Source organism: Agelaius phoeniceus, chromosome 5 (genome assembly GCF_051311805.1).
Source record: "Agelaius phoeniceus isolate bAgePho1 chromosome 5, bAgePho1.hap1, whole genome shotgun sequence".
Lineage (NCBI taxonomy): Eukaryota > Metazoa > Chordata > Aves > Passeriformes > Icteridae > Agelaius > Agelaius phoeniceus.
In genome coordinates this window covers 69,261,581-69,283,753 of record NC_135269.1, presented here as the reverse complement: position 1 = coordinate 69,283,753, position 22,173 = coordinate 69,261,581, and the positions used below count along the sequence as shown (strand labels likewise).

Here is a 22,173-nt window from a genome sequence, read left to right as displayed (position 1 = left end):
GTTGTACAAAGTTCCAGCTCTCTCAGAATAATTGTCTGTCCTGCTGAGCATCATTTGAATGTGCATGGCTGGACATGCTGTCCCTTGAAAGCCCACAAATCCATTTTCCTCCTTGAGGAGACATGGATACTTTAAATTTCTTCTATTCCAAGGACTGTGGAGTGTTTATATGGGGTAAATTAACTCATATTTTCAAGGCAGAACTTCTGAATTAAAATTCTGAAGCCATATTTTAGCACCAGTTATCTTTCAAAGTTACCTCACTGCAGTTTTTCTCATACCCACACACATTTTGAGAGGGGACTTCAGGCTCCATCTGTTTGCTTCAAATCATGTGGGTGCATCATTGTCATCCCTGCCAGCCCTTGGTCTGAGATACTGACATCTCATTTCATGGGCTTTTGGGGAACTCAGTTTATTTCCAGATTCATTTTTACATCTTTAGTGGCACCTTGGCCCCCATCTGAGGGCCTCATAATGGGCAGAAATAAATGCTTTTTGATGTGTTATAGTAAGGGAGAGTTAAATTTATGTTTTATCTGTGTTGCTAATGAGCTTCTAAATATCTGGCAATTATCATATAAAAATGTTGTGTTTCAATTGGCCTGTCTCTGGAGTTAACTGGCATGGGATTGTTTAAGGACACCATGAATATCCATAGAAAAGTGCAAGGAAAATTTTTAGGGATTCCTAGAATTTGATATGAGTAGAAACTAGATTGAGAAATTGGTCATTTCAGTTTTTCAGTTTCTCTGTTAGAGAAAAAAGCTGTTTGGAGGCTTTTGGAAGTACCCAAGCACCTGTTCAATTGGAAGTTGATTTGTTTGGGGGAATGTCATACAGAACATCTTTAACAGAAGCACTTACAGATCTTCATGAGGCACAGGGCTGTCAGGAATCTGAAGCAAAAGTGTCAGATTGATGGTGCATGGACTGGAGATTCACATCACCCCATAAACTCAGCACAGCCCCAGCACAAGTTGGCTGAGTAACACAGCAGCAGTGAGCAAAATGCCTTTGCAGTGCAGTGAGCAGCTGGGGCTCTTCAGCCTGGAGAAGGGAAGGCTGTGGAGGGACATCAGAGCCCCTTCCAGTGCCTAAAGGGCTCCAAAACAGCTGCAGAGGGACTTCCTACAAAGGCATGGGGTGTCAGGATAGGGGGGACTGGCTTCAAACTGACAGAGGGCAGGGTTAGATGGGAAATGAAGAAGAAATTCTTCCCTGTGAGGATGGGCAGGCCCTGGCACAGGGTGCCCAGAGCAGCTGTGGCTGCTCCTGGCTCCCTGGAAGTGTCCAAGGCCAGGCTGGACAGGGCTTGGAGCAACCTGGGACAGTGGAAGGTGTCCCTGCCCATGGCAGGGGGTGGCACTGGATGATGTTTAAGGTCCCTTCCAACCCAAATGATTCTATGATTTTATAATTTTACTTCTTGACTCCTCTGCTTGGTCCAGTGTACAAAGCAGTGATGGCAGCAGCAGGAAAGTCTTTTCTCTTGTGTTTGTGAATAAAAGTCCATATTTTTCCCAGATTCAAAGTTAATACCTGCATTCAGGCTTGTCTGGAGTGCAAATGTTCTTACAGCATGCATCAGCTCAAAAGAAGTGGCTATTAACAGCACTGGGTTAATAGACATGAAAATGTATTATTGCTGATGGATGGACAAACCAATATTGGAAAAACTGTCCTACTTAAGAGTTTTTTTTGCAAGTGTTTTAACTGCACAGTAAAACAAGAAGAAAGTAGATTATTATCAAAGCATTTCCATCTTAGTTGTAAACAATTACAGCAATACTTGCATGGATGCCACATTAGAAGAAATTTACTGGATTCCATTCTAATGCAATTAGAGCTAATTTTGTTCTTTAAATGAATAAAAGGTCAGCTAGTAAATCTAGTTTATCTCAAGTCCAGGCTTCAATAAATTGTTTTATTTAATTTGTTGTAAAAGATCTTATCCTTAATGGGCCTTGCTCTTATTGGTTTGCTTGGGTTCTAAAATATTTATGACCACTTTTTTAGATATGATTTGAATGATATGTTGGAAGGGTTTTCACTTTTTTTTTTTTTCCCATTCCAGTGTTATCAAGGTAGATTGCTAACTGAGTTAGTATAGGAAGGAACTGGTGATGCTATCTTTTTGCAAAACAAAACAAGCAAAACAAAAAACACAGACTTTTAAATTTTAAATGAACTGCAAATGATGAGTAGGGTTTAATACTTTTATTCAATTACATCATGGCTTCTTTTTGTCTTGTTATTTTTCCTAAGCACTATCATTTCTCATACACATAAGTTTTTTAAAATCATAACTATTGATAAGGTGTTGACATTCCAGCTGCTACTGCAGCTGACATAAACTTCAGCAAAAGTACATGCTGTAATGTTTGATACTGCTGATAAATTTATGCTCCATTTAAATATGGCTTTTAAGAAAAAACACATGGCTGCTGACACTAATGCCAGACCACAAAGCACAGAACTACTCACTGGGTGCTGTTTCAGTGCCCTGGAAGCAGGATATATGTTTTTTGTGAAATTAGGTCTCTAAATTTATCTTAAATTTCAGACTTTTGCTCCAGACCCATATCATAACTCTGCCATCAGCAGGGACCCTGGAAAGCAGACAGGAAGAAGGGGAAAGACAGGCATTTTAACAATGTTTAACTGGTAAACCTGACCTGCTGCTCTAATGAAATTGCCCCTTGTCTTCTGTATTTTTAAAGTGAGTAGATACGTGACTTTCTCCAAAAACAAATCACACACATGCTCAGATACCTATGTGTGGATGCCTATAAAAATGTATATTAAATAACCTGTGGATTGTAAGATAAAATCCTAAAAGGATTAAGGGATGCAAAAAATTTTGTTACCAAGATACTTAATTGGACCCACTAAAAATTTAATTACATTGTAGGATATTATCAGTCCAAGGCCAGCTTATTTTTGTGTGGAGGCTCATTCAGCTGCATGATAAAACCCCCATGACAAAGGCCACGAGCAGAACCAGCTACATCCTGTGTAGAGAATCTCAAAACCAAGGGTCTAGATGGAGGAATTATCCTGTGATCATAGATGTGACCTCACTGTGTAACATCAGTGACCCAGAGGAATATTTTTGGGACTAGGAGGACAGGACCTAGTTTATTACACCAAGTTTCTTGATTATATCTTCATCTAAGAACTTCTACAACCCCCACAAGGAAGAATTTTTTTCCAAATATCCAATCTAACCCTGCCCTCTTTCAGTTCTGTTTGCTCAAGAATTTGTTAAGTGCAGCATGAAATTTTAGTTAATCAGTTCTCCACTCATACTTTTTGAAATCCCACAGAACTATAGAATGTCACCTGTAGCATGCAGAGTGCCACCAAGTGTATACTCACCAAAAAAGAGATGCCTTAATGAGGCATCTTCTATCTACAACAAGCTTAATTTACAAAAGAGTTGAGTTGCAAAGTCTCCAGAGATTGAATTTTCTTGGGAAAACTGCACACACATATCCACAATCAGACTTTGAAAGGCCATGGCACCAAGAAAGGAAAGAAGAAGAAGAGGGTTTTAAATAATACATCCACATGCTTCTTACTGGCCTGGCTGAAGAAAGAAATTAGGCAAGGACTGTGTTGGTGCTCCCCAAAGCTCACTGGGGATCTGAGTTGCTGCTGTAACATGAATATTTGTTCTTTTAAAAATGTTCAAGCTCTATGTGAGTTTGGGAAGAAAAACTGGATATCCAAGACTTTGCTGCTAGTTTGAGTTAAACTAGAATCCTGCCCTGTTCAGTTTCCAAGAATGCACCTGATTGTTACAGAATCATCTTGGGTGTATATTCAGGAGCTTCAGTTTTTAATAGAGTTGTTCTCATACAGATAAATCAATGAAGAAACTTTTGAACCTTGGGTGCTATTTAGTGGTACACTAGTCAGACTTTGATAATTTACATTATTGTCTTCATAGTGTTTGCCCACAAAAGCTGAATAATGGGGTTCATTAAGCTCCCTGTGCAGGCATATCCAAATTGTTTGCCTCCAGCCTTGGCTCCCTACGTGTGGCTGGGCAGGGAAGGATTGGCTTTTTATTGACTTGTCAAGCCTTAGGTTTGCATTACCAGCCAAGTAGCTCATGACCCATTCCATTTATTGCACTGTTTTGTGGTGGGGAAACAGGTAAAGGAATCCTGCTGGCAGCCCCTCCCTGTGCACGTTTGGATGAATAAGGGCAGTGTTTGGAGCAGTTCAGGCACCGTGACCAAAGCCCTGGACAGACAGAGTGGCAGCAGCGTGGGGCCATTGTGGGACACAGCTGTGGGCAGTGTTGGTTACCCTGTGAGACATTGCTTATCCAGGGGAGAGCTCCAGAGGAGAATTCATTGAGGAATTAAAGAGGAGGCGGGGGGGAAAGAAGGAATACTTCAGAGAGTTTGGTGTTTTCTGAGACCCCCATCGTTGAAAGGAATGATGAATCTGACTCCATGTTCTCAGGCTAATTTATTCTTTTATTAATTAATTTAATATTTAATTTAATTTCATGTATTTATTTATTTTATTTATTTATTTATTTATTTATTTATTTATTTATTTATTATCTATATTACATTAAAGAATACTAACTAACCTATACTAAACTATACTAAAGAATACAGAAAGGATACAGACAGAAGGCTAAAAAGATACTAATGAATCTCGTGACTCTCTCTCCAGAGTCCAACATAGCTTGGCCTCCACTGGCCAATAAGTGAAAAACAATTCACATGAAACCCATGAAACAATCACGTGTTGGATAAACAATCTCCAACCACATTCCAAAGCAGCAAAACACAGGAGAAGCAAATGAGATAATATTGTTTTCCTTTTTTTTTTCTGAGGCTTCTCAGCTTCTCAGGGGAAGAGTCCTGGGCAAGGAGATTTTTCCAGAAAATATGACTGTGACAAGTGGAGAAAAATGGAGAAGGGCTAACCATTGTTTGGGAAAATTAAACAATAGAGCACAAGCAGTAAAAGTCTGTGTTTATTGCTGTGCTAATGGCATCCCAATTATTTTAGCAGGGAAGGGCTGTGTTAACTGTGCATTGACAGAACTGCTGCTCTGGGTGTCAATCCAACTTGTGCTGTAAAAGAGCATGTAATGGTGAAATCATTTTTGATATGATCAATAGACCACCTAAGTGAGGAGGCAGAGTAATGAAAAATGATCTTGCTCCTCTCCAAGGTGTGCTGAAGGAATTCCAGTGATCTTTACAGCTTTCATCAATCTTTGTGAGTGTATTTACTGACATACCCACATTTCTCTGTTCTGTGGTCTTTTAAATTATAAGAGCTGGAGGACTGATTTTTGGTGCCTTTTGAAATGCTGAATGTATTTTAATGAAGATACTGTCTCAGCTATGATTCATATCCCTTTCCCAATTGTTCTTTTTTAGTGTAACATATTGGCCCAAATCCTGCTGCAAAATCCCCATGTGTGGTCCTGTATCCATCCAAAAAAGGCTCTTTCACTTTGGTGGAGGTTCCCCAGCCTCTCCCTTGCTGCAGGATTGCAGCTTTTACATGGAGGAAAAAAAAAAAAAGTGAAGAATACCATATCCCTTTTACCAAAGCAAGTAGATGATCATTTTTGTTTATATTTCTAGAGGTGATTTAGCACAGCTTTTTCTTCCTTGAGCATGAATTAAATTTACAACTTCAGATGTAGTCCTTAGGTTTTTTCTTCCTTCTATTTTATTTAATTACTGAAGCCACCCCAACTAATTATTCATCCTGTTTATGGTAGGCAGTAGTCTGTGGCAAATTATTTTCATTTTGCTGCTGGCCACATTGAGTGATGACTCTAAAAGTGAATCCATGAAAAGGCTTGAGTCATTAGAAAACAAAACAACTTACTGTGAGATTCTTTGATTTTGCTGCTTATTGCTCAAGAGTAAAAAAAAAAAAACCAACTTGTATACTGTATACCACAATTAAAAAAAAATACTTCAGGCAGGTTTAGACACATGAGGGAATTGCTTGTGTAAATGGCCATGAGCAGCTGCCCTTATGAAGCACAACAGAAACTGATCAAATATGTGTGAAAGATTAGAAAGGCAGATGGGTATTTGTTTCAAAATTAAACTTTCCACAGAGGATGACTGCAAGAGAAAGGTACTGATTTGTTCTTGACTTAGACAGAGTTGCTTCTTTTTATTCACTCTTTTACTGAGGTTTTTAAACAAAAGTGAGGAAATTCCATAGACTCAGGGATTTGTGGGATGGTTCCTGGGAGCTGGATGTGGACAAGAAGACCATAAAGAAATAGCCACAAAAGAACAGATGGTCCTACCTGAATTTAGTGAAGTTGTCCTGCTAGGAGTTGATCTTTAGCTGTACAGAGTCTCCAAGTCCAGGACCATCTGTCTTACTTGTTTCTTTCAAAAACAACTTGGTAACAAGCTGAAAATTACAGCTTTAAAGATTTTCTAAACCCATACTGGTACAACCTTCTGGTAGTTCATACAATTCATGTTCTTTACCAGTTCCCACCAAAAAGGGTGGATATAGGACTGGTTTATGGGCAAACTCCTAGATCATGCATCCCATAACATTTCCCAAAACAAATGACAATAAAAAGCAGTTTGCTGGGAACACAGAAGAGAAAGTTTGCAAAGAGCTCATTGACATAAACATGTTTTACCAGGTTCTGGTTTTGCTCTTGAGAACTCAGCAGAAGGGGTTGGTGCCAGGTGGTTTTAACATTGAAGATGTTTGTTATTGATGATAAGGGAAAAAATAAGATGAAAGATACCAAGACGCCACGCTACCAGCTCAGTTTTGTTTTGTCAGACTGGCAATGAACCATCCAGAGGTGTAAGTCAGAATGGTGAGAAAATGGGAGGGAGATTTAGGAGTCATCAACTGAAAGGTGCTTGTGGTTGTTGGGAGAAATACTCTGGGTGTAACAGATACAGAGGCTGAAGGCCAAGGGCAGAAATCTGTTTCGCTTAAAGTAATGGGAAAATAAACAGTAGAAAACCTGTAATTTAATTTCAACAGTGCATGTGTCCATAAAGCAAAGGAGTTGGCTGGAAATGTCAGCTGGACTGAATGTCCAGGTGTTTGTGGGGCTTTGCCATAATGTTAGAATAGTAGAATCATAGAAAAATTTAGGTTGTAAAGGACATCTTAGATCATCAAGTCCTACCATTAACCCAGCACTGCAAAGCCCATCACTGAGCTGTGTGCACAAGTGCCACATCTACGTGTCTTTTAAATCCCTCCAGGGATGAGTCACTCCACCAGTGCCATGGGCAGCCTGTTCCAGTGCTTCATAACCCTCTTTATGAAATAATTTTCCCTAATATCCGATCTGGACCTCCTCTGGCCCAACTAGAGGCCATTTCCTCTTGTCCTTTCACTTGTTACTTGGCAGAAAAGAGCAACCCCAACCTGGCTGTACCTCCTGTCAGGGAATTCTAGAAAGTAATACAGTCCCCCCTGAGCCTCCTTTTCTCCAGGCTGAGCACCCCCAGATCCTTCAGCTGCTCCTGGGCCTCCAAATCCTTCCCCAGCTCCATTGAAATGGAGAATGAGCTGTTGATCTCATGTGCACCACTGAAAGTCAACACACTTTACCTGGGAGAGGCAGGCACCCAAAAAAGTGGATGTTATCTTGGAATAAGTGCTCAAAGTTCATTTTCCTTGATAGAGAAGAATACCACATGGCAGGTGATGTTAAAGTGCTGAGGTCTTTTCACTTGCAAAATTGCTTGGGGCTTCCTTGGAGGTTTGGTGCATTCTGGCATTCCACAAACTCACAGGTTGGTCACAGCTTGTGCTTGTGGAGCTTCTGTTTGCCAATATGACTTGTTTGCACAAAATAAAATATTCAGCAGGGCATGAAACAGCAAATAAATTTCCCTTTGTAAAAGTAATATGGGAATTAGCCTACATTACAGAGCTTAAATCACACTGATTCTCCTCCAGGGCTGGAATAAAATTTCCAGAATCACCTCTTATCTTCGAAGAATCTAAACCATATGGAAATTTCCTGATTTCCTTAGGTGTTTTTGACACTCTTACCCATAGGTCTTAGAGGGTTTAGGGTTTTTCTGGTGCAACAATCTCAGTTCCAGGTGTGAGATTTTTCAGTAACAAAATAGTTACATCAAGGAATTTATATCCATAAGGGAATATCAAAGCTAAGAGATAATATGATGATTGATAATCCAAGTAAATTGCACCAGTTTCAGTTATGTCAGTGCAGTTGTGTCATTTTCCTAGACACAGAGACCCATTTAGCTCCTTCTCCTTGCTTAAAAATGGGTCATGGGTTCAGAAAAGAATTAGGACTTTTCAAATGTTAGTTTTTTCCCTCTGGGCAGAGAAACAGCTTCGTGGGAGCTGAAACAAAGATTACTGTGATTTTTTGACTAGGCCTTTCAGAAGACTGATACAGCATTTTTTTGGAGCTCATTGCCCATAGCAATCATTCTGCCCTGTGGCCCATATCCTGTTTTTGAAAAGCCATTTCTTTTTGGTGTACATCTTTCCTCTGTGTTTAGGTGAAGCAGTCCATGGGGCTTTCAGCCGTAAGGATCAGAATTAAATCAAATAAATTACTTCCAAAGATAGGAAACCATTTCACACCTTGGAGCTTCATTTTGCTCCAGATGTAGCATGTTACAGCTCCTGCCACTTAGAGCTGATTAGAAACCAACTGACCTGTTGCAACACTTCAAATCTTGGTAGAATTTGCCCTTTGCCTGCAAGCTGACACTTGGTGTTCATCCTCTTTGGGTTTGGAACTATAACTGTGAACAGGGTGATTGCCCTGGAGTGATGATTAGAAGGGATTTTTATTCACTCTGCCCTCCTGAGAAACAGAAAAACTTCACTGAAGTTTTCTTTTCTTCCTTCCCCTTGGAGCAGTGTTGGACACAGTTTTAAACCAGTAGATAAGCATTGAATCTTTACTGTGGGGGTGGTGAGACACTGGCACAGGCTGCCCAGGGAGGTGGTGGACTCCCTATCCCTGGAAGTGTTCCAGGTCAGCTTGGATGGGGCTCTGAAAAACCTGGTCTAGAGGAAGATATCCCTGCCCATGGCAGAGGGGCTGGGGCTGGAAGATCTTTAAGGTCCCTTTCAAGCCAATCCATCCTTTGATTCCATGAGATCTGGCTCCTCAGCTGAGATTCAGATATTTCACACTATTGTCTTGGCCCCAGCACAGCCTTGATGTGTTTGAGCAGAAACGGCAATGGAAGATCTCATTAAGTTCTGATATTGGGTTGAAATGCTGTTTGCACTGGTACAGATTATGAGAAAGAAAAATAACTTCAAAATGCCTTTGTCAGGAAGCTTTATGCTCTGCTCTTTCAGCAAAAGGGTTATAAAAAAACAACATGGAAAAATAATTGGCAATCATGGTATTTGAGGATTTCTCTGTCCTTCCACTTTAAATTTCACATCCCTTAGGTTTTTTCCCCTTTTTATTGTGTTTAGATGTTTTCTTGGTTACTACCAGGAACTCTGTGACAAATCAGTGCATGTGTTCAGTGATAAATACACTGAAGCTCTGTCAGCAGGACAGCTCCTGCTGGCATTTAAAAAGAAATCCAAAGTGAATTCAGGTTGGACACAACCAAATATGCAGTGTTTACATGAATTCTGGGGTTTTTTTCAAAGGGAATGGTAACTTGTAGTCACGATTTATGGAGGCTCTTATTACCACATCTATTCCAAAAGTTTTCTCACATCTCCTTTATTTTGGAGGAACTGGTTTGATTCAAAAACAACTTTTAATTGACCTTTTATCTTTCAGTGTAGAATCTGTTTGTGGTACATTGCTAGGCAGGCAGTCTGCAAAGAAATTCAGTTCTTGTCTCACGACTCTGATTGTGGTGGTGGTGGTTGATGTTCATTTGTGTTTGATTTCTCAAATGAAAAATACTCATTTGGCCTCAGTTTTAGAGTTCTTGGATTGGTGTGGAGAAGGAGGAAAGTTTGTTTTATGTAGGATTGTACTTGCAGACTAAGTGATGATTTTGGACACATGAAAACACATTTGGGAAAGAAGGTAACAACATGTGTGTGGTAATGTCCCAAGGAAGAGTTTAAATCCCAGCAGGTCTCAGGTACCAGGAGGATCGAGGCTCTGCTGCAGTGAGAGCCGCCTACTTGCAGTGAGCTCTGTGCCTCAATTTTCCTGTCTATAAAACAGAGCTCATAAATCTTGCCATCATTTACATAGTGTTTTGATATCAGGTTTCTCTCCAAGTCTGAAGTAACAGTAATTATTAGTCGTGGGACTGCTATTTCCCTTTGATTTCTCCCCACCTCCATATTCCGTGTGTGCAGCCCCTTCTTCAGGACAGGCTAAACCACCCTCGCTGAGATTACTCCATCACCTCTAATGGTGCAGCACAAAACCATTCATTTCTCCACTCTGGAGTCTAAAGTCTCTGAACTCCATTAGCCCAAGGGAGTGGTAGGCCCAAGCGTGCTCCGAAATGCCGATCTCCTGTTTTGATAACTGAGCTCTAAAATCAAGATAAGCTGCCCTATATACTGAACATGTCCTAATTGCACACTTGAGGCACGCCAGCCAATTGATGAGCGTGTGTTGCTCCCTAATGAATATTTGTATTTTTGGAAGGTTTCACATGTGGTGTTCCTTGCTGCTTCTGCAGTTATGAGCAGAGTGGCTTCGAAGACCCTGTGCAGGAGGAGAACCTGGCTTTAGACCAAGAAACTCTGTCATTTAATTTCATGTGTTAGCTGGGCATGGTCACTCTTATTCAAATTGTATTAGCTAATACTTCTTTCGAACTGTTTACACTGTGTGCAAAGTTGTGTTTAAAGCCCTATTAGCTAATACATCTCCTAGTCTAGACTTGGGGAGGGTTGACTCCCTGGAGAACTCCTAGCAGGATTTTGTTTACTTGCAGGAGGTAGGAGAGGGAGGCAGGAAAAGAAGGGGCAGTGATGTTTGAAACCACCCAAATTACTTCTGCTGTGCCAATATTTCTCTATCAGTCCCTATCCCCACTTTTGTTATAGCTAGGAGTTTGTTTATTGAGAGATGGCTCTCCAGTCATGAGGATAACTTTGCAAACCAGGGGAGCATTGGCACCAAGCAAGGTCTTAGGCGTTCAGCATTGGGAGCCAGAGCTGTCTGTGGAATGGGGAAGACACAGAAGAAGCATCTGAGTTGGGTATGGCAAGTCTGGCAGGAGCCCCAGGAGACTTTCACTGAACCAGAAAGACATCATGAGCCAAAGAGAAAACTTCCTTGGTGAGAGATAACAGTGGGATTTTGGATGTTCCCCACTTAACAGGAGAAGGAGGCTGGTTTTGATGGCCTGATAGAACTTCCTTCCTTCTGCAAGTCACAGACAACATAAATTAAGACTCCTGTACTTTGACTCACAGTCTAGCACCTTGCTGACACATATACAGAGCCTGAGCCCCAGTTTAGGTACCTGCAGCAATCACTGGGACATATGTACTGTGAATGTCTTCAGTGTTGTTGATGGAAGAATCATCTATCACCCTTTAGATACATACCACTCTTTTGATTTTCTTCTCCTGTTCATTCATAGAAGGTGTGATGCTGCAGCTGGGGGTTAGGCAGGACTACCAAACTCATTGCTCTTGCTTCCTTTTACCAAGTATGTTTTTACTGTAACAACCCACAGTTCTGAGTTTGCAGTAAAAGTGGCATATCTTGTGAGGAAAAACACCATTATCTCAGCCAGGCATTACATACTGTATTATTCCAAGCCTTTCTCAAATGATGGTTTGGAATTTTATTGACTTGAAATTCGGACAATGTCTCCAGTCATAGTGATACTGCTTTGGAGTTGTAATAAACTCTAAAGTTGAACTTAGAATTCACATTGACAGTGGAACCAGACATTCCTGGTTCTCAGGAGTCGTTGCAATTTGATTTTTGTCATGGTTTCTCTACTGATGTCTCAATTTTTTACCTTCTTAAATGATCCTTGCCCCTGGAATGTCTAACCTTTCTTTAAATCACCCTCTTTGTACAGTCCTGTCACAAATCAATCACACTCCTACAGTTACCATTCAAATATAAATAAATTAGTTAAATGATTTACCAGAATGTGGTAAAACAAATCAACCTATCCTGTGTTTTGTTTGAGGTTTTAGTTGGTTTTTGGGTTGTTTTTGTTCTGTTTTTTTAAAACATCCTTTTCCTTTATGTTTCTAACCTAGAGCCTTGTAGTAAGGGCTTTTTCTGGCTTGTCTGTGAAATTGCATGCACATCAATAACACTGTGTATCAACAGTCATTAATAAAGGCTGGGTCCTCTATGTATCCCCCTTCCTGGGCAAGATTGTTCTATACAGTGTATTTACTAGAGCTACATCCTGTCTACTTCAGCTACTCGAGTAAGTAGCAATATTTTAACTGCTGAGTGTATAGTGTGCGTCATTTATTTGTCCTGACTAGATCCACTGCTGATTTCATAAACATTTGGGCAAAGAAATACCAAACTAGCAAATATTTGCAGAACCCCCTAATGTAGGATCTTAACAGGATGATATGGTCTCTCAGTTGGAAGATTAAAATCAGTGCTGTTCACAGCTGATTAACTTTCCTTTCTAATATTTCCCACAAATTGAGCTAATGCAATAAAACTTAACGAAACAAGGTTTAGTAAAGCCACAGAGAATATTTATAAGACAGTGAGGTACAGACTGGCTCAGGGTGTCCTGGCATTCACTTTGTAATGGCTCTGTGCTTTATCCTGTAAATGGATGGGTGCAGCAATGACAGCAGTCCTTGTGTGGGGTTGAAACAGCCTCTGTGGTGACTCCAGGCTGACATGAATTAGCTGCTCTATATTTTCTTTCTCTCTAATGGGTGATTGATCATTGCTTTCTCTCCCATCAGCTCTAACAATGCTCAATGTTGCTCCTACAGAGTCATCAGCAAAGTGGTGTCAGCTCCAGAGGCCAAACCTTCCACTCCCGTGGCGCGGCCCAAAACGCCTCCGCCTGTGCCGTCACCGGTGCCAGCTCCTGTTCATGTCACCCCTCCTCCAGTTCCAGCTCCTCCTCCTCCTCAGGCCACCATCTCACCTGTCCTCATCCCACCACCCTCCCCAGCCGTGTCAGCAGCTGGAGGCTCCAAAGCTCCCGTTCGGAGCGTGGTGACCGAGACCGTCAGTACTTACGTGGTAGGTGACACGTGCCATGCTCTGTCCCATGCCAGGGGCATTCCTCCCTGGAATTGGTGAGCTCATTGTCTCAAACTGATGGTTCCTGGATTCCTGATGTTGCTCTCTGTTAAACTGCTGTTTATCCAGCTCTTGTTTCCACACACATGTTTTGAGGGCTTAAAAACTTGATTGAAACGCTACAACTTGGACTGAATTTTTCCTTGGTTTCCATTTCCAAATTTAAGTTCCTTCTAACAAGTCCAACTATATCCCATATGATATTTTCTGCTAACTGAGCTAGAGCACTTTTTTTTGGAGGTAGAGGTTTTTTATAGGTGCTTTCAAAAGTGCTGAATTGAAACCTCAAATGTCAGACTCACCATAGATTTTGCTGTCAGTCAGGTAAAGTACAAAACCCTCATACAACATCAAGAACTTGACTTAGCCCTCATTTGAAATGTGTAGAGTCCACTAATCTCTTTCCTGGTTTCCTTGACATACAGAAATTGCAATGTTTGTGCATCTCAGAAGTTTGTAGATTGTTCATTAGTCTGCACTTCATTTGTGCGTTTGACACGTGCTCTGAGCTTGGCCTGTGTCTGGCAGCATTCTTCATTCTTTTAGAAAAGTCTCTTGAGTAACATGGTGTAGGAACTGCATTCCCTAAAAGAATGTGGATATATGTCTGGGTAGGACAAGGCTTGCTGTGCTGCTGAGAATTTCTGCTTTAAATGCTGTGTGAAATGAAGTCCTGAGCGTTCCTGATGCTTGAAAAGCAACACAAGGGTAGCAGTGTTGTTATCCTCCCCATCCTGGCTGAATTCCAGCTTGATTGGTGACACCTTGCTTAGCTGCAGTTTAAAAATCTCACCATTTAAAACACCTAAAGCTTACTTTTATTACAGAGTTTGCTGTGCTTGAATTGCAACATATGCATGATTTTTGAAATTTTTATGAATCTTGATTTAGTATTGATTTCTAATATAAATCCACCCTGCATTTCTAATGGAAAGGTGCTTCCCTGCTGGACTTAAACTGCTGTATCATGTTACTGCTCTCTATTTAAACAGCTGCTACATTTCACTCCTGAGTTAGTTACAGCACTGGACAACATCACACAGGCTCTGCATATCCTTAGGGTAGGACACAGCCTCACCTCTGGTATCACAGTGTAAATCCACAGTCACTCTTATTATTACAGTCACTAGTATTGTTGTCATTGATATTATTACAGTAGTGCACAAAGGTTTCAAAATTTACTTTAAGAGAAAAACACTTCCTAAATGCTCAACTACATCCCATGTAGTAATTTTCTTCTGTAATTGTGAAAAGAAATAATTGAGAGATTATGTTAGTTTCAAAAAGAAAACTAGTACTGTGCCTAGGTACTTCCAGTGGTAACACACTTAGCACCTTTATGGAGAATTCAGAGGATATGGAGGCTCCAGATCATTTTTTGCTTTTCACAGAACCATAGATTATCACAGAATAGTTTGGAAGGAACCTTAAAGACCATCTTGATCCAACCCCTCTGCCACATGCAGGGACACCTTCCACTCAAGCAGGTTATTCAGAGCCCCATCCAACCTGGCCTTGAACATTCCCAGGGACAGGAAGTCCACCACCTCTCTGGACAACCTGTGCCTCACCACCCTTATTGTAAATATTTTTTTCCTAATACACAATCTAAATCTACCTCCCTTCAACTTAAGACCATTCCCTCTTGTCCTATCACTCCAGGCCCTTGTGAAAAATGATGTTTTACAACATTAGAGGTGAAACCAAGGCTTTACTGCATTAGGACCCAACTATGGGCACAAGCAGGGAGACACCTGATGTGACAGATTTATAAGTCAAAATGCTCAGAGAGAGGTTGGGGTAGAAGAAAATGATTAATAACTATTAGCCTCTTGTATGAAGGAAATCCAGGAGACAGAATCATTTTGCTCAGATCACATGGGAAAGCTGTTCTAGAGATAAGAGTGGAGCCAGTGTGACAGAGGTGCCCAACTCCCTTGCGCAGGGGAGGAGAGGAGAGTGATTTTATAGTTCAAAAAAGAAAGGATACACATCTCCCTGTTGGATAGCATCTCAGTGCATGTGCTCTGCTCATTAGCTCTCAGTGGTTTGTACTAGCACAGCAATCAGCAATCCCACTCTGTGCCTCCTTGCATGACCCTTGGCTCATTAAGGAATGAGAAGTTATGCAATATTTTTAATATCCTTATTCAGCAGCCCAAGTTCTTGTTTAACAAACAGGCAGAGGTTTCTGTGATTATAGACCACCCTGCCCCTCTCCAGCCCCTGAGAGCCTGAGGCAGGCATTCTGCAGAGGAAGAAAACCCCTGAAAAATTAAGTTTGGAAAAGTTAGGGTGTCTGTTTTCTGATGGGGTAACATCTGGCAGTGCTGCCTACACCCAAAACAGGCAGCACCAGAAATGAGGTGCCTGTGCTAGGGGATGATGGGGGTGCAACCAGGTGTTCAGGCAGGTTTTAGAGCCCTCAGCCCAACATCCCACAGCATCCCTTCTCTGCAGCACTGTGGCACAGCATCCCCTCTCTTCCCAGCAGGGTTATCCCACCAAAATGCCTCTGCACCTCTTCACTCTGAGCCCAGACACTTCATGCTGGGAACAGATGCTTCTCCAGCAACTTAAAATGACTTTGCAGATGTGAGATTAGATGGTAGATAGGAATGATTATTGCAATCAATCAGCTTGGAAATTGAGTTAATTTTATGATGGTGCCTACTCCATATCTCTGTTGGGAAGGGGATTGTTCCCTGGTTAGTATTTCAGGGACTTGTAGTTTTGAGTTTTAAACCACAAAAACATTCAAGGCTTTAAGAAGAATCAGGGAAGAGTGATGTGTTGGTTGCAGCTCTGGTACGTTCCTATTGATTTTTCAGGAAGTGGTGTAAGATGTGCAGACCACCGTGTAGTGGCTTTTTTTTTTCTTACTAAGAACATTTGGGGCTTTTCATCTGCTACTTTTTAATATTGTGTTTGTAAGCTGTACAGATAGCAAAAAGTTATTGCCTGAGATATGTGTAAATGCACAAAAGCTGAGAACAAAACAATTTCTGCTTTTGAGATTCAGCGATAATGTGCAAATCTTCATAAAGGAGCGATGGAGTCAGGGTAATGCCCCAGACATTTTGTACTTTGTGTTGTTAATTGCACTCCTTTAGGTGGATTCTGTGACATTTTGCTTGTATGTTTTTAGCAAAAAGCTGTTCGAGAACCACTGGAAATCTAAAAATACAAACAATGGGTCGAGCAGGATATAAACATTAAAAAATGCATATGATGAACCCAGTGAGCAGCTGCCCAGTACTGTAAATGATCTGCCTTTCTTGTTTCATTTACCCTTTAGTAAATTGTACTGCGACATAAATGTCATAAGGGGAATGGAAAGTTACTCAGTAACAACTTTTTTTATATCCTGATCTTATCAGCTCGTTGGAGTTGAAGACTTTGGCTAATAAGTAATGCAGCAATACATACACACGGCGCTGTATATTTTACATGCACATAAGAACTGTTATCTTACGCAGGAGGCTGCCGTGGCTCCTGCTTGCCATTAACAGGGTCGAATTTTAAAAGTATAGACAGAGAGGGAATTGTGTCCTTAAGCTCTGGCTCTGTGTGTGAATGCCTGTGCTTAGGTTGGGTGGTGTAACTGGCTTTACTGGTTTACAGGACAATGCAGGAAAATACATGATTTTGTCGTCATGAGCAGTGTAGGAAAATCAATTAAGACGTAACACTGAGCTCTCATGATCAGAGAATTCACACATAACAACAGGGGCTGCTGAATGGCTTAGCCAGATAAGCAAGAAACCTTTTTTTTTTTTGGTGTTTTTTTTTTTAATGTCAATTTTCCTGCCTGCTTAGCCCTGAAAACCAGCTAACTTTGCTTTTCTTTGCACCAGATCCGAGACGAGTGGGGTAACCAGATCTGGATCTGTCCTGGCTGTAACAAGCCAGATGATGGCAGTCCAATGATAGGTTGTGATGACTGCGATGATTGGTATCACTGGTAAGTTCCTCTCATCCATCCTGCTCTGCCAGTGCCTGGCAGATTGGGGCTATATTATTAAAAAACCTTTTTTTCCTAATAGTTCATGACGTTGGGAATATTTAAATAGCTTTACTGTGTCCAATTTAATAATCTGGAAGATATTTTTATCTCTGTTGCTCTGAAATTTGAAAAGGCAGATTTTAAGCTGTGAAGGAGAGTTACTTTTTAATTAATGGGCATTGGTGATAACGGTTGTTTTTGAAACTGCTGGGAAATATTGCTGATTCCGGTAATTTTGTGAGAACTACAGGATTATGAGCACAGTGTATACAGATAGACAGTTCAAATTATGAAGCATTGTATGAACAGTAATATAAATGTCAGCTCTTATAAAAAGGTTAGGGGAAATTAATCACTTTTTAGGCAATTTTTTTTAAAAGCTACATAAAATCATAAGGGTTTTTTGCAGATGCGTTAAAGAAGCATTTGAAATTATTTTCAGTCTAGTCTATTACACCTGAAAGTGCATTCATATTTTCTACTAAAACAACACTTTTTATCTGAGTATCCTTTTGATACTTCTCTTTTGTTTCAAAGGAAGAGTTCTTAGGTTTTGATCATTATATTTGTTAAGGTAATTGCTGTATTAATTCAAAGGCCAGATCCAGTCTTCCACTGGAAAGTTGCATTTTTTGGAGCGAGAAACAAAAGCAACGTTACTCCACGGAGATGATGTGATATTTTCCTGTCCTTCACAGGCCTTGCGTTGGGCTTACGGCTGCACCCCCAGAAGAGATGCAGTGGTTCTGCTCCAAGTGTGCCAACAAAAGGAAGGATAAAAAACACAAGAAGAGGAAGCACAGGGCACACTGAAGGCTTGGCAGGGACTGAAATCGTGCGGTCACCGCGGCACCTCCCGCCCCGACTCGGCTGCAGGAGGAACCCACCCTGCCAGGGTCGTTTGTGTCCCTGCAGTGAATCAGGGGCGAGGAGATGCCATTGCTCAGGGGCTGTTGGGTTTCACAGACAGTCCGAGCCCAGGGCATTGGATTTTGGTACATTCTGATGCTGTTTCTTCCCCCTGGCAAGGGGAGTTTGCACAGAGCGCCGCGAAGGCTTCGGTGGTTCCCGGGACTGCTCCTGCTCCTGTGGCTCAGCAGCAACACGGATGAATGTTGTAAATACAGATATCTGTCCTATTCTTTCTCAATTTGTTATTAATCCCTCTTGAACCTTTGCAGTAAGGTGCTGAGAGGAGGAGAAAATGTAAATTGCAGTAAGTTGTAAACTGAGACAACCTTCTGGAATGATTTCTGTAGTCTGGATACAGTTCAGCCTCGACTCTTGCTGAGCCAGATAATCATAATGTGGAAATAAAAAGTGGCTGGTAAATATTTTTGTGATGAGAATATATGAAGCTTTTTTCCTTGATTTTTAGTACTAACATAAAATAAACATGTTCAAGCTTTTGTGATATATCTTCTATTTTTTAAAAAAAAAGTTTCTATTGTGTCAATTTTTTTCTTCCGTGTGAATTTCTTTTGGTGGACCTGTAATATATTTTATACATTGATTTTTAGTTTGTTGTTGTTTTTTTTTTTAAAGTCTTTGTCAACATAACTTTTCATTGCTTGTACATTTCATCAGTGTGTAAAAACACTTCCCATTAAAAGATTTTCACACATGTAAATAGCTGATATTTATAAAGTAATTTTTTTTTAATTATTTTTTAGGGCTTGAGGATTTTTGTTGTCGTTTGCCCGAGAATACAAACCTAGCAGCTACTAAAAGCCCGTGTGACAAATGCCTGTCCTCATGGCTGTGAGGGATTGGTGAGCTCTGCCCCAGCTGTGTGTGCACGAGGAGGTGGCCAGCACCATAATTAGGCCTTGATTCAGATACTTAAACATGTGGTAACTTCTTAAGAAGTGAGTAATCCTATTGCCTTCAAGGAGCCTGTTCCCACACTTGGTTGTACATGTGCTTAAATGCCTTCTGAATTGGGAGCTTAGGCCAGGGGGGCTCTGCACTTCTGGTGGCAGCTACAGCATGTTAATCTGTAGCTGGAATGGACTTTTTTTTTTTCCCTTTTTCTCTTTTTTTTTCTCCTTTTTCTCCTTTTTTTTTTTTTAAACAAGTGGTTAGTGAGTTTGCCAAAAGCATCGTATTTAGGTAGAGGAGATGCAGGTGTGTTCCTCTGCTTTGTGCATCCCCTTGGAAAGACCAGTAAACTGGATCCCAGACACATTCCCCCTTGAAAATGGGAGGGGAAGGTGCAGAGAAACTGAAATAAAAGTCAATGTTAGATATTGTAGTGCAATGGGTCTCAGAGCTAAATAAGAATAAATCTTGAAAACAATTTATGCCTTTTGTTTTCTAATCAATTTTAGTTTGCATTGGTTAATTTGGGGATATTTGTATTTTAAACCAATGCAGTGAGAACGTCTGATGTTAGAGAAATATGACCCTTTAGCCTGTTGTGCAGATATAAAGAGTTATTTTTTAAATGCATCCAAATTGATATGAATGAGAGTGAATTAGTCATGTTTTTAAAAGTACCAGTCTAGTTAGGGAAATTAGGCTTTGCTGATAGAACTGTTAAATTGCAAATCAGTGGTGATATGGATGAAATTGGTTTATTAAAAGTGCACTGTTACCTGCTTTGTTCAATGCCATCTCGTTTATATTCCGTCCCTGTTAATTACCAGTCAAGAAAGTTCTTGGGTTTGATTTTTTTATTCTATTTTATTTTGAATTGTTGGATGTTGCAATGCTGATTTTTGGTTTTTTCCACATGTAATGTGCAGACATACAAAATACGCCGTCTTTGGTCATTTCTGGTTGCAATAATAAAGAAATTAGCTTTTGGTAAGTTGTTTATGCATTTCCTCCTCCTCTCCATGAATCAGAACTTCTCACATTTAATCAGCTGAATTACTCAGGATACCATGGGAGGGCTGAACGTGCCCTGTTGGATGGCTGTTCAGCTCTTTCTCTTCATGCTTGGCCTTGCTGCTGCTGGGTTGGTTTCTTAACCTGGCTTTTATGATTTTATAAATGACCCCTGTGGCAATAAAACCAAAGCATCATTTTCAGGAGGCTTGTGTGGCTGAGGGGATTAGTAACAGGAGAAGGGGCCCTTCACCTCCGGGTCATTAGTTTGAAGCCACACTTGGTGCTGAGCCTGCCTCCCTTTCACTTATGCTGCTGTGGATCAGGAATCAGTGGCATTAATGAATAATCATTCCAGAAATGGTTATCCCTGAGCAATGTGTGGCTTGGACCTTCTTTACAGCCCCTGGCCCCACCCAGCACTGAGCCAGCCCAGTTCCTTCCCCAGACCTTTGCGTTTGCTGCTGGTAACGTCACAGGTTGGGTGTCTCTCCATAAACTTTGTGTATGGAAAGTGAGGGAGCAGTTGGGGCTGCTCCCTAGAGTCACTGCTTGATTTTGGGGTTGGGATATGAGTCCTTTTATGATTTGTGTTTTGGACACCACCATCCATGAGAAGAGGGCACGGTGGGTGGGATGCAGGTTGGTTTGCTTGCTGCATGTCATGGGAGAGCATCCAAGTCTCTGAATGGTTTTCCTGCCTTAAATGCAGCTTCAAGGGAAGCATCAGTGGGTGGTGTGGAGTTTAGAAAGTAAAGAATTAAAGAGTTTTCAGTGAGGAGACGCCTCACCAACTGCTACACTATAAAGAGTAGACAGGTACAATTTTCCCCCTTTATGGATGCACCATGTGTAGTGGATTTAAGCAGGACAGTGAGGATGGGTCGTAAATATTCAAGAAAAGAGCACAAAAGCTACTCCGTGAGAAAAGCTTGTTGAATCCTGCCGCTACTCTGGGGCCAGATTTTTATCTGGAGTCAGCTGGGAGTCAGTTGGAGCTGTGTCAGTTTACAGCAGCCCAGGAGCTGCCCACTGGCACGGCCGGGGCTCAGCTCCATTTGGACAATTTTTTATCCTTTTTATCCTTTTAATGTGTTTTATCCAGGGCAGCCTGTGCCTGTGGGTCGCTATGCTGGGTGCTGGCTGTGAAGCAGGTTAGTCATTAGGCAAAATTGCAGCTTGTTAATGAGTTTTGCATCCAGAAAAAAACATGGAGTTGATATCGAGACAGTAAGCACAAAGTTCAGAAATGGAAGAAACTATCTTGACTACTGATTTTTATTGGAGGACATAGATATAAAAGGAGAACATCCATCCCTGGAGTAATGGGAATGCCCTTTTCCCAAGATAATCTTCCTTTGGTGCTGTATGTTATGCTCAGAGCATCATTTCTCTGCTTGACAAGGTGTTTCTCTTCTGAAGGTGTCCACGGCTAAGTACAGTGAGGATCTTTATGCTCTGCAACTGATTTGTGATTCCAAATGTCCTGGAAGAGAAAGGGAATTTAAAAAAAACCCCAAATCGGAGGGTATCAGAGCCTGCTGACTTTGTCTGGGCTTTAGAGAGATAAAATATAGTGTATTACTTCACTGTATCACCTAAACCTTCTTTGTTCTCCTTTCAATAGGACGATTAAACAAAGACCTACTAACCAAATTAAAGTATAAAATGAACGCTGAGATATGGAAACCTTGCCAGGAAGAATGTTAATGAATGAAGTTCACTAAAGGCATGCTGGCTAAGTTTTCAATACAAATAGTTTTATGGCCAATCTCTTTAGATCATAGCAGTTTTCTTTAGAAGTTTTAAGTCTGAAAAGTAGATGAGTTTCCTTCACCGGGGAATGAATTAGATAATGCTCTGAATAAACTCCCTCTTCGCCGTCTTGTCAGTCATGCCGCTTAGGAAACTCGCCCTTTCTTCTGGGGACTTTTGGATCAGCTGTAACCTCAAAAGTAGAAAGCTGCTATTAATCCATGTGTGCTGGATGGCAGAGGAGGCTGTAACGGGAGATTTGCAGCCAGCAAACAGCTCTTGTACCTGGCTCTTGTGAGCAGAAACCATTAACTGTGAGCTGGGCCAGCCAAGCCAAGGGTGCTTT

At 41.0% G+C, this 22,173-nt stretch overlaps 1 protein-coding gene across 1 annotated transcript in view; it reads left to right on the top strand.

The window, feature by feature from the left end:
* TAF3 (TATA-box binding protein associated factor 3) overlaps window positions 1–20,052 on the top strand; it is a 116,135-nt gene extending 96,083 nt beyond the window's left edge. The window contains exons 5-7 of the mRNA XM_054631444.2: window positions 12,919–13,174; window positions 17,092–17,198; window positions 17,939–20,052. Of these exons, the coding sequence (XP_054487419.2) occupies window positions 12,919–13,174; window positions 17,092–17,198; window positions 17,939–18,053 (478 nt within the window). The 3' untranslated portion in view covers window positions 18,054–20,052. The remainder of the gene's footprint in view (window positions 1–12,918; window positions 13,175–17,091; window positions 17,199–17,938) is intronic.
* Window positions 20,053–22,173: the final 2,121 nt, after the last annotated feature.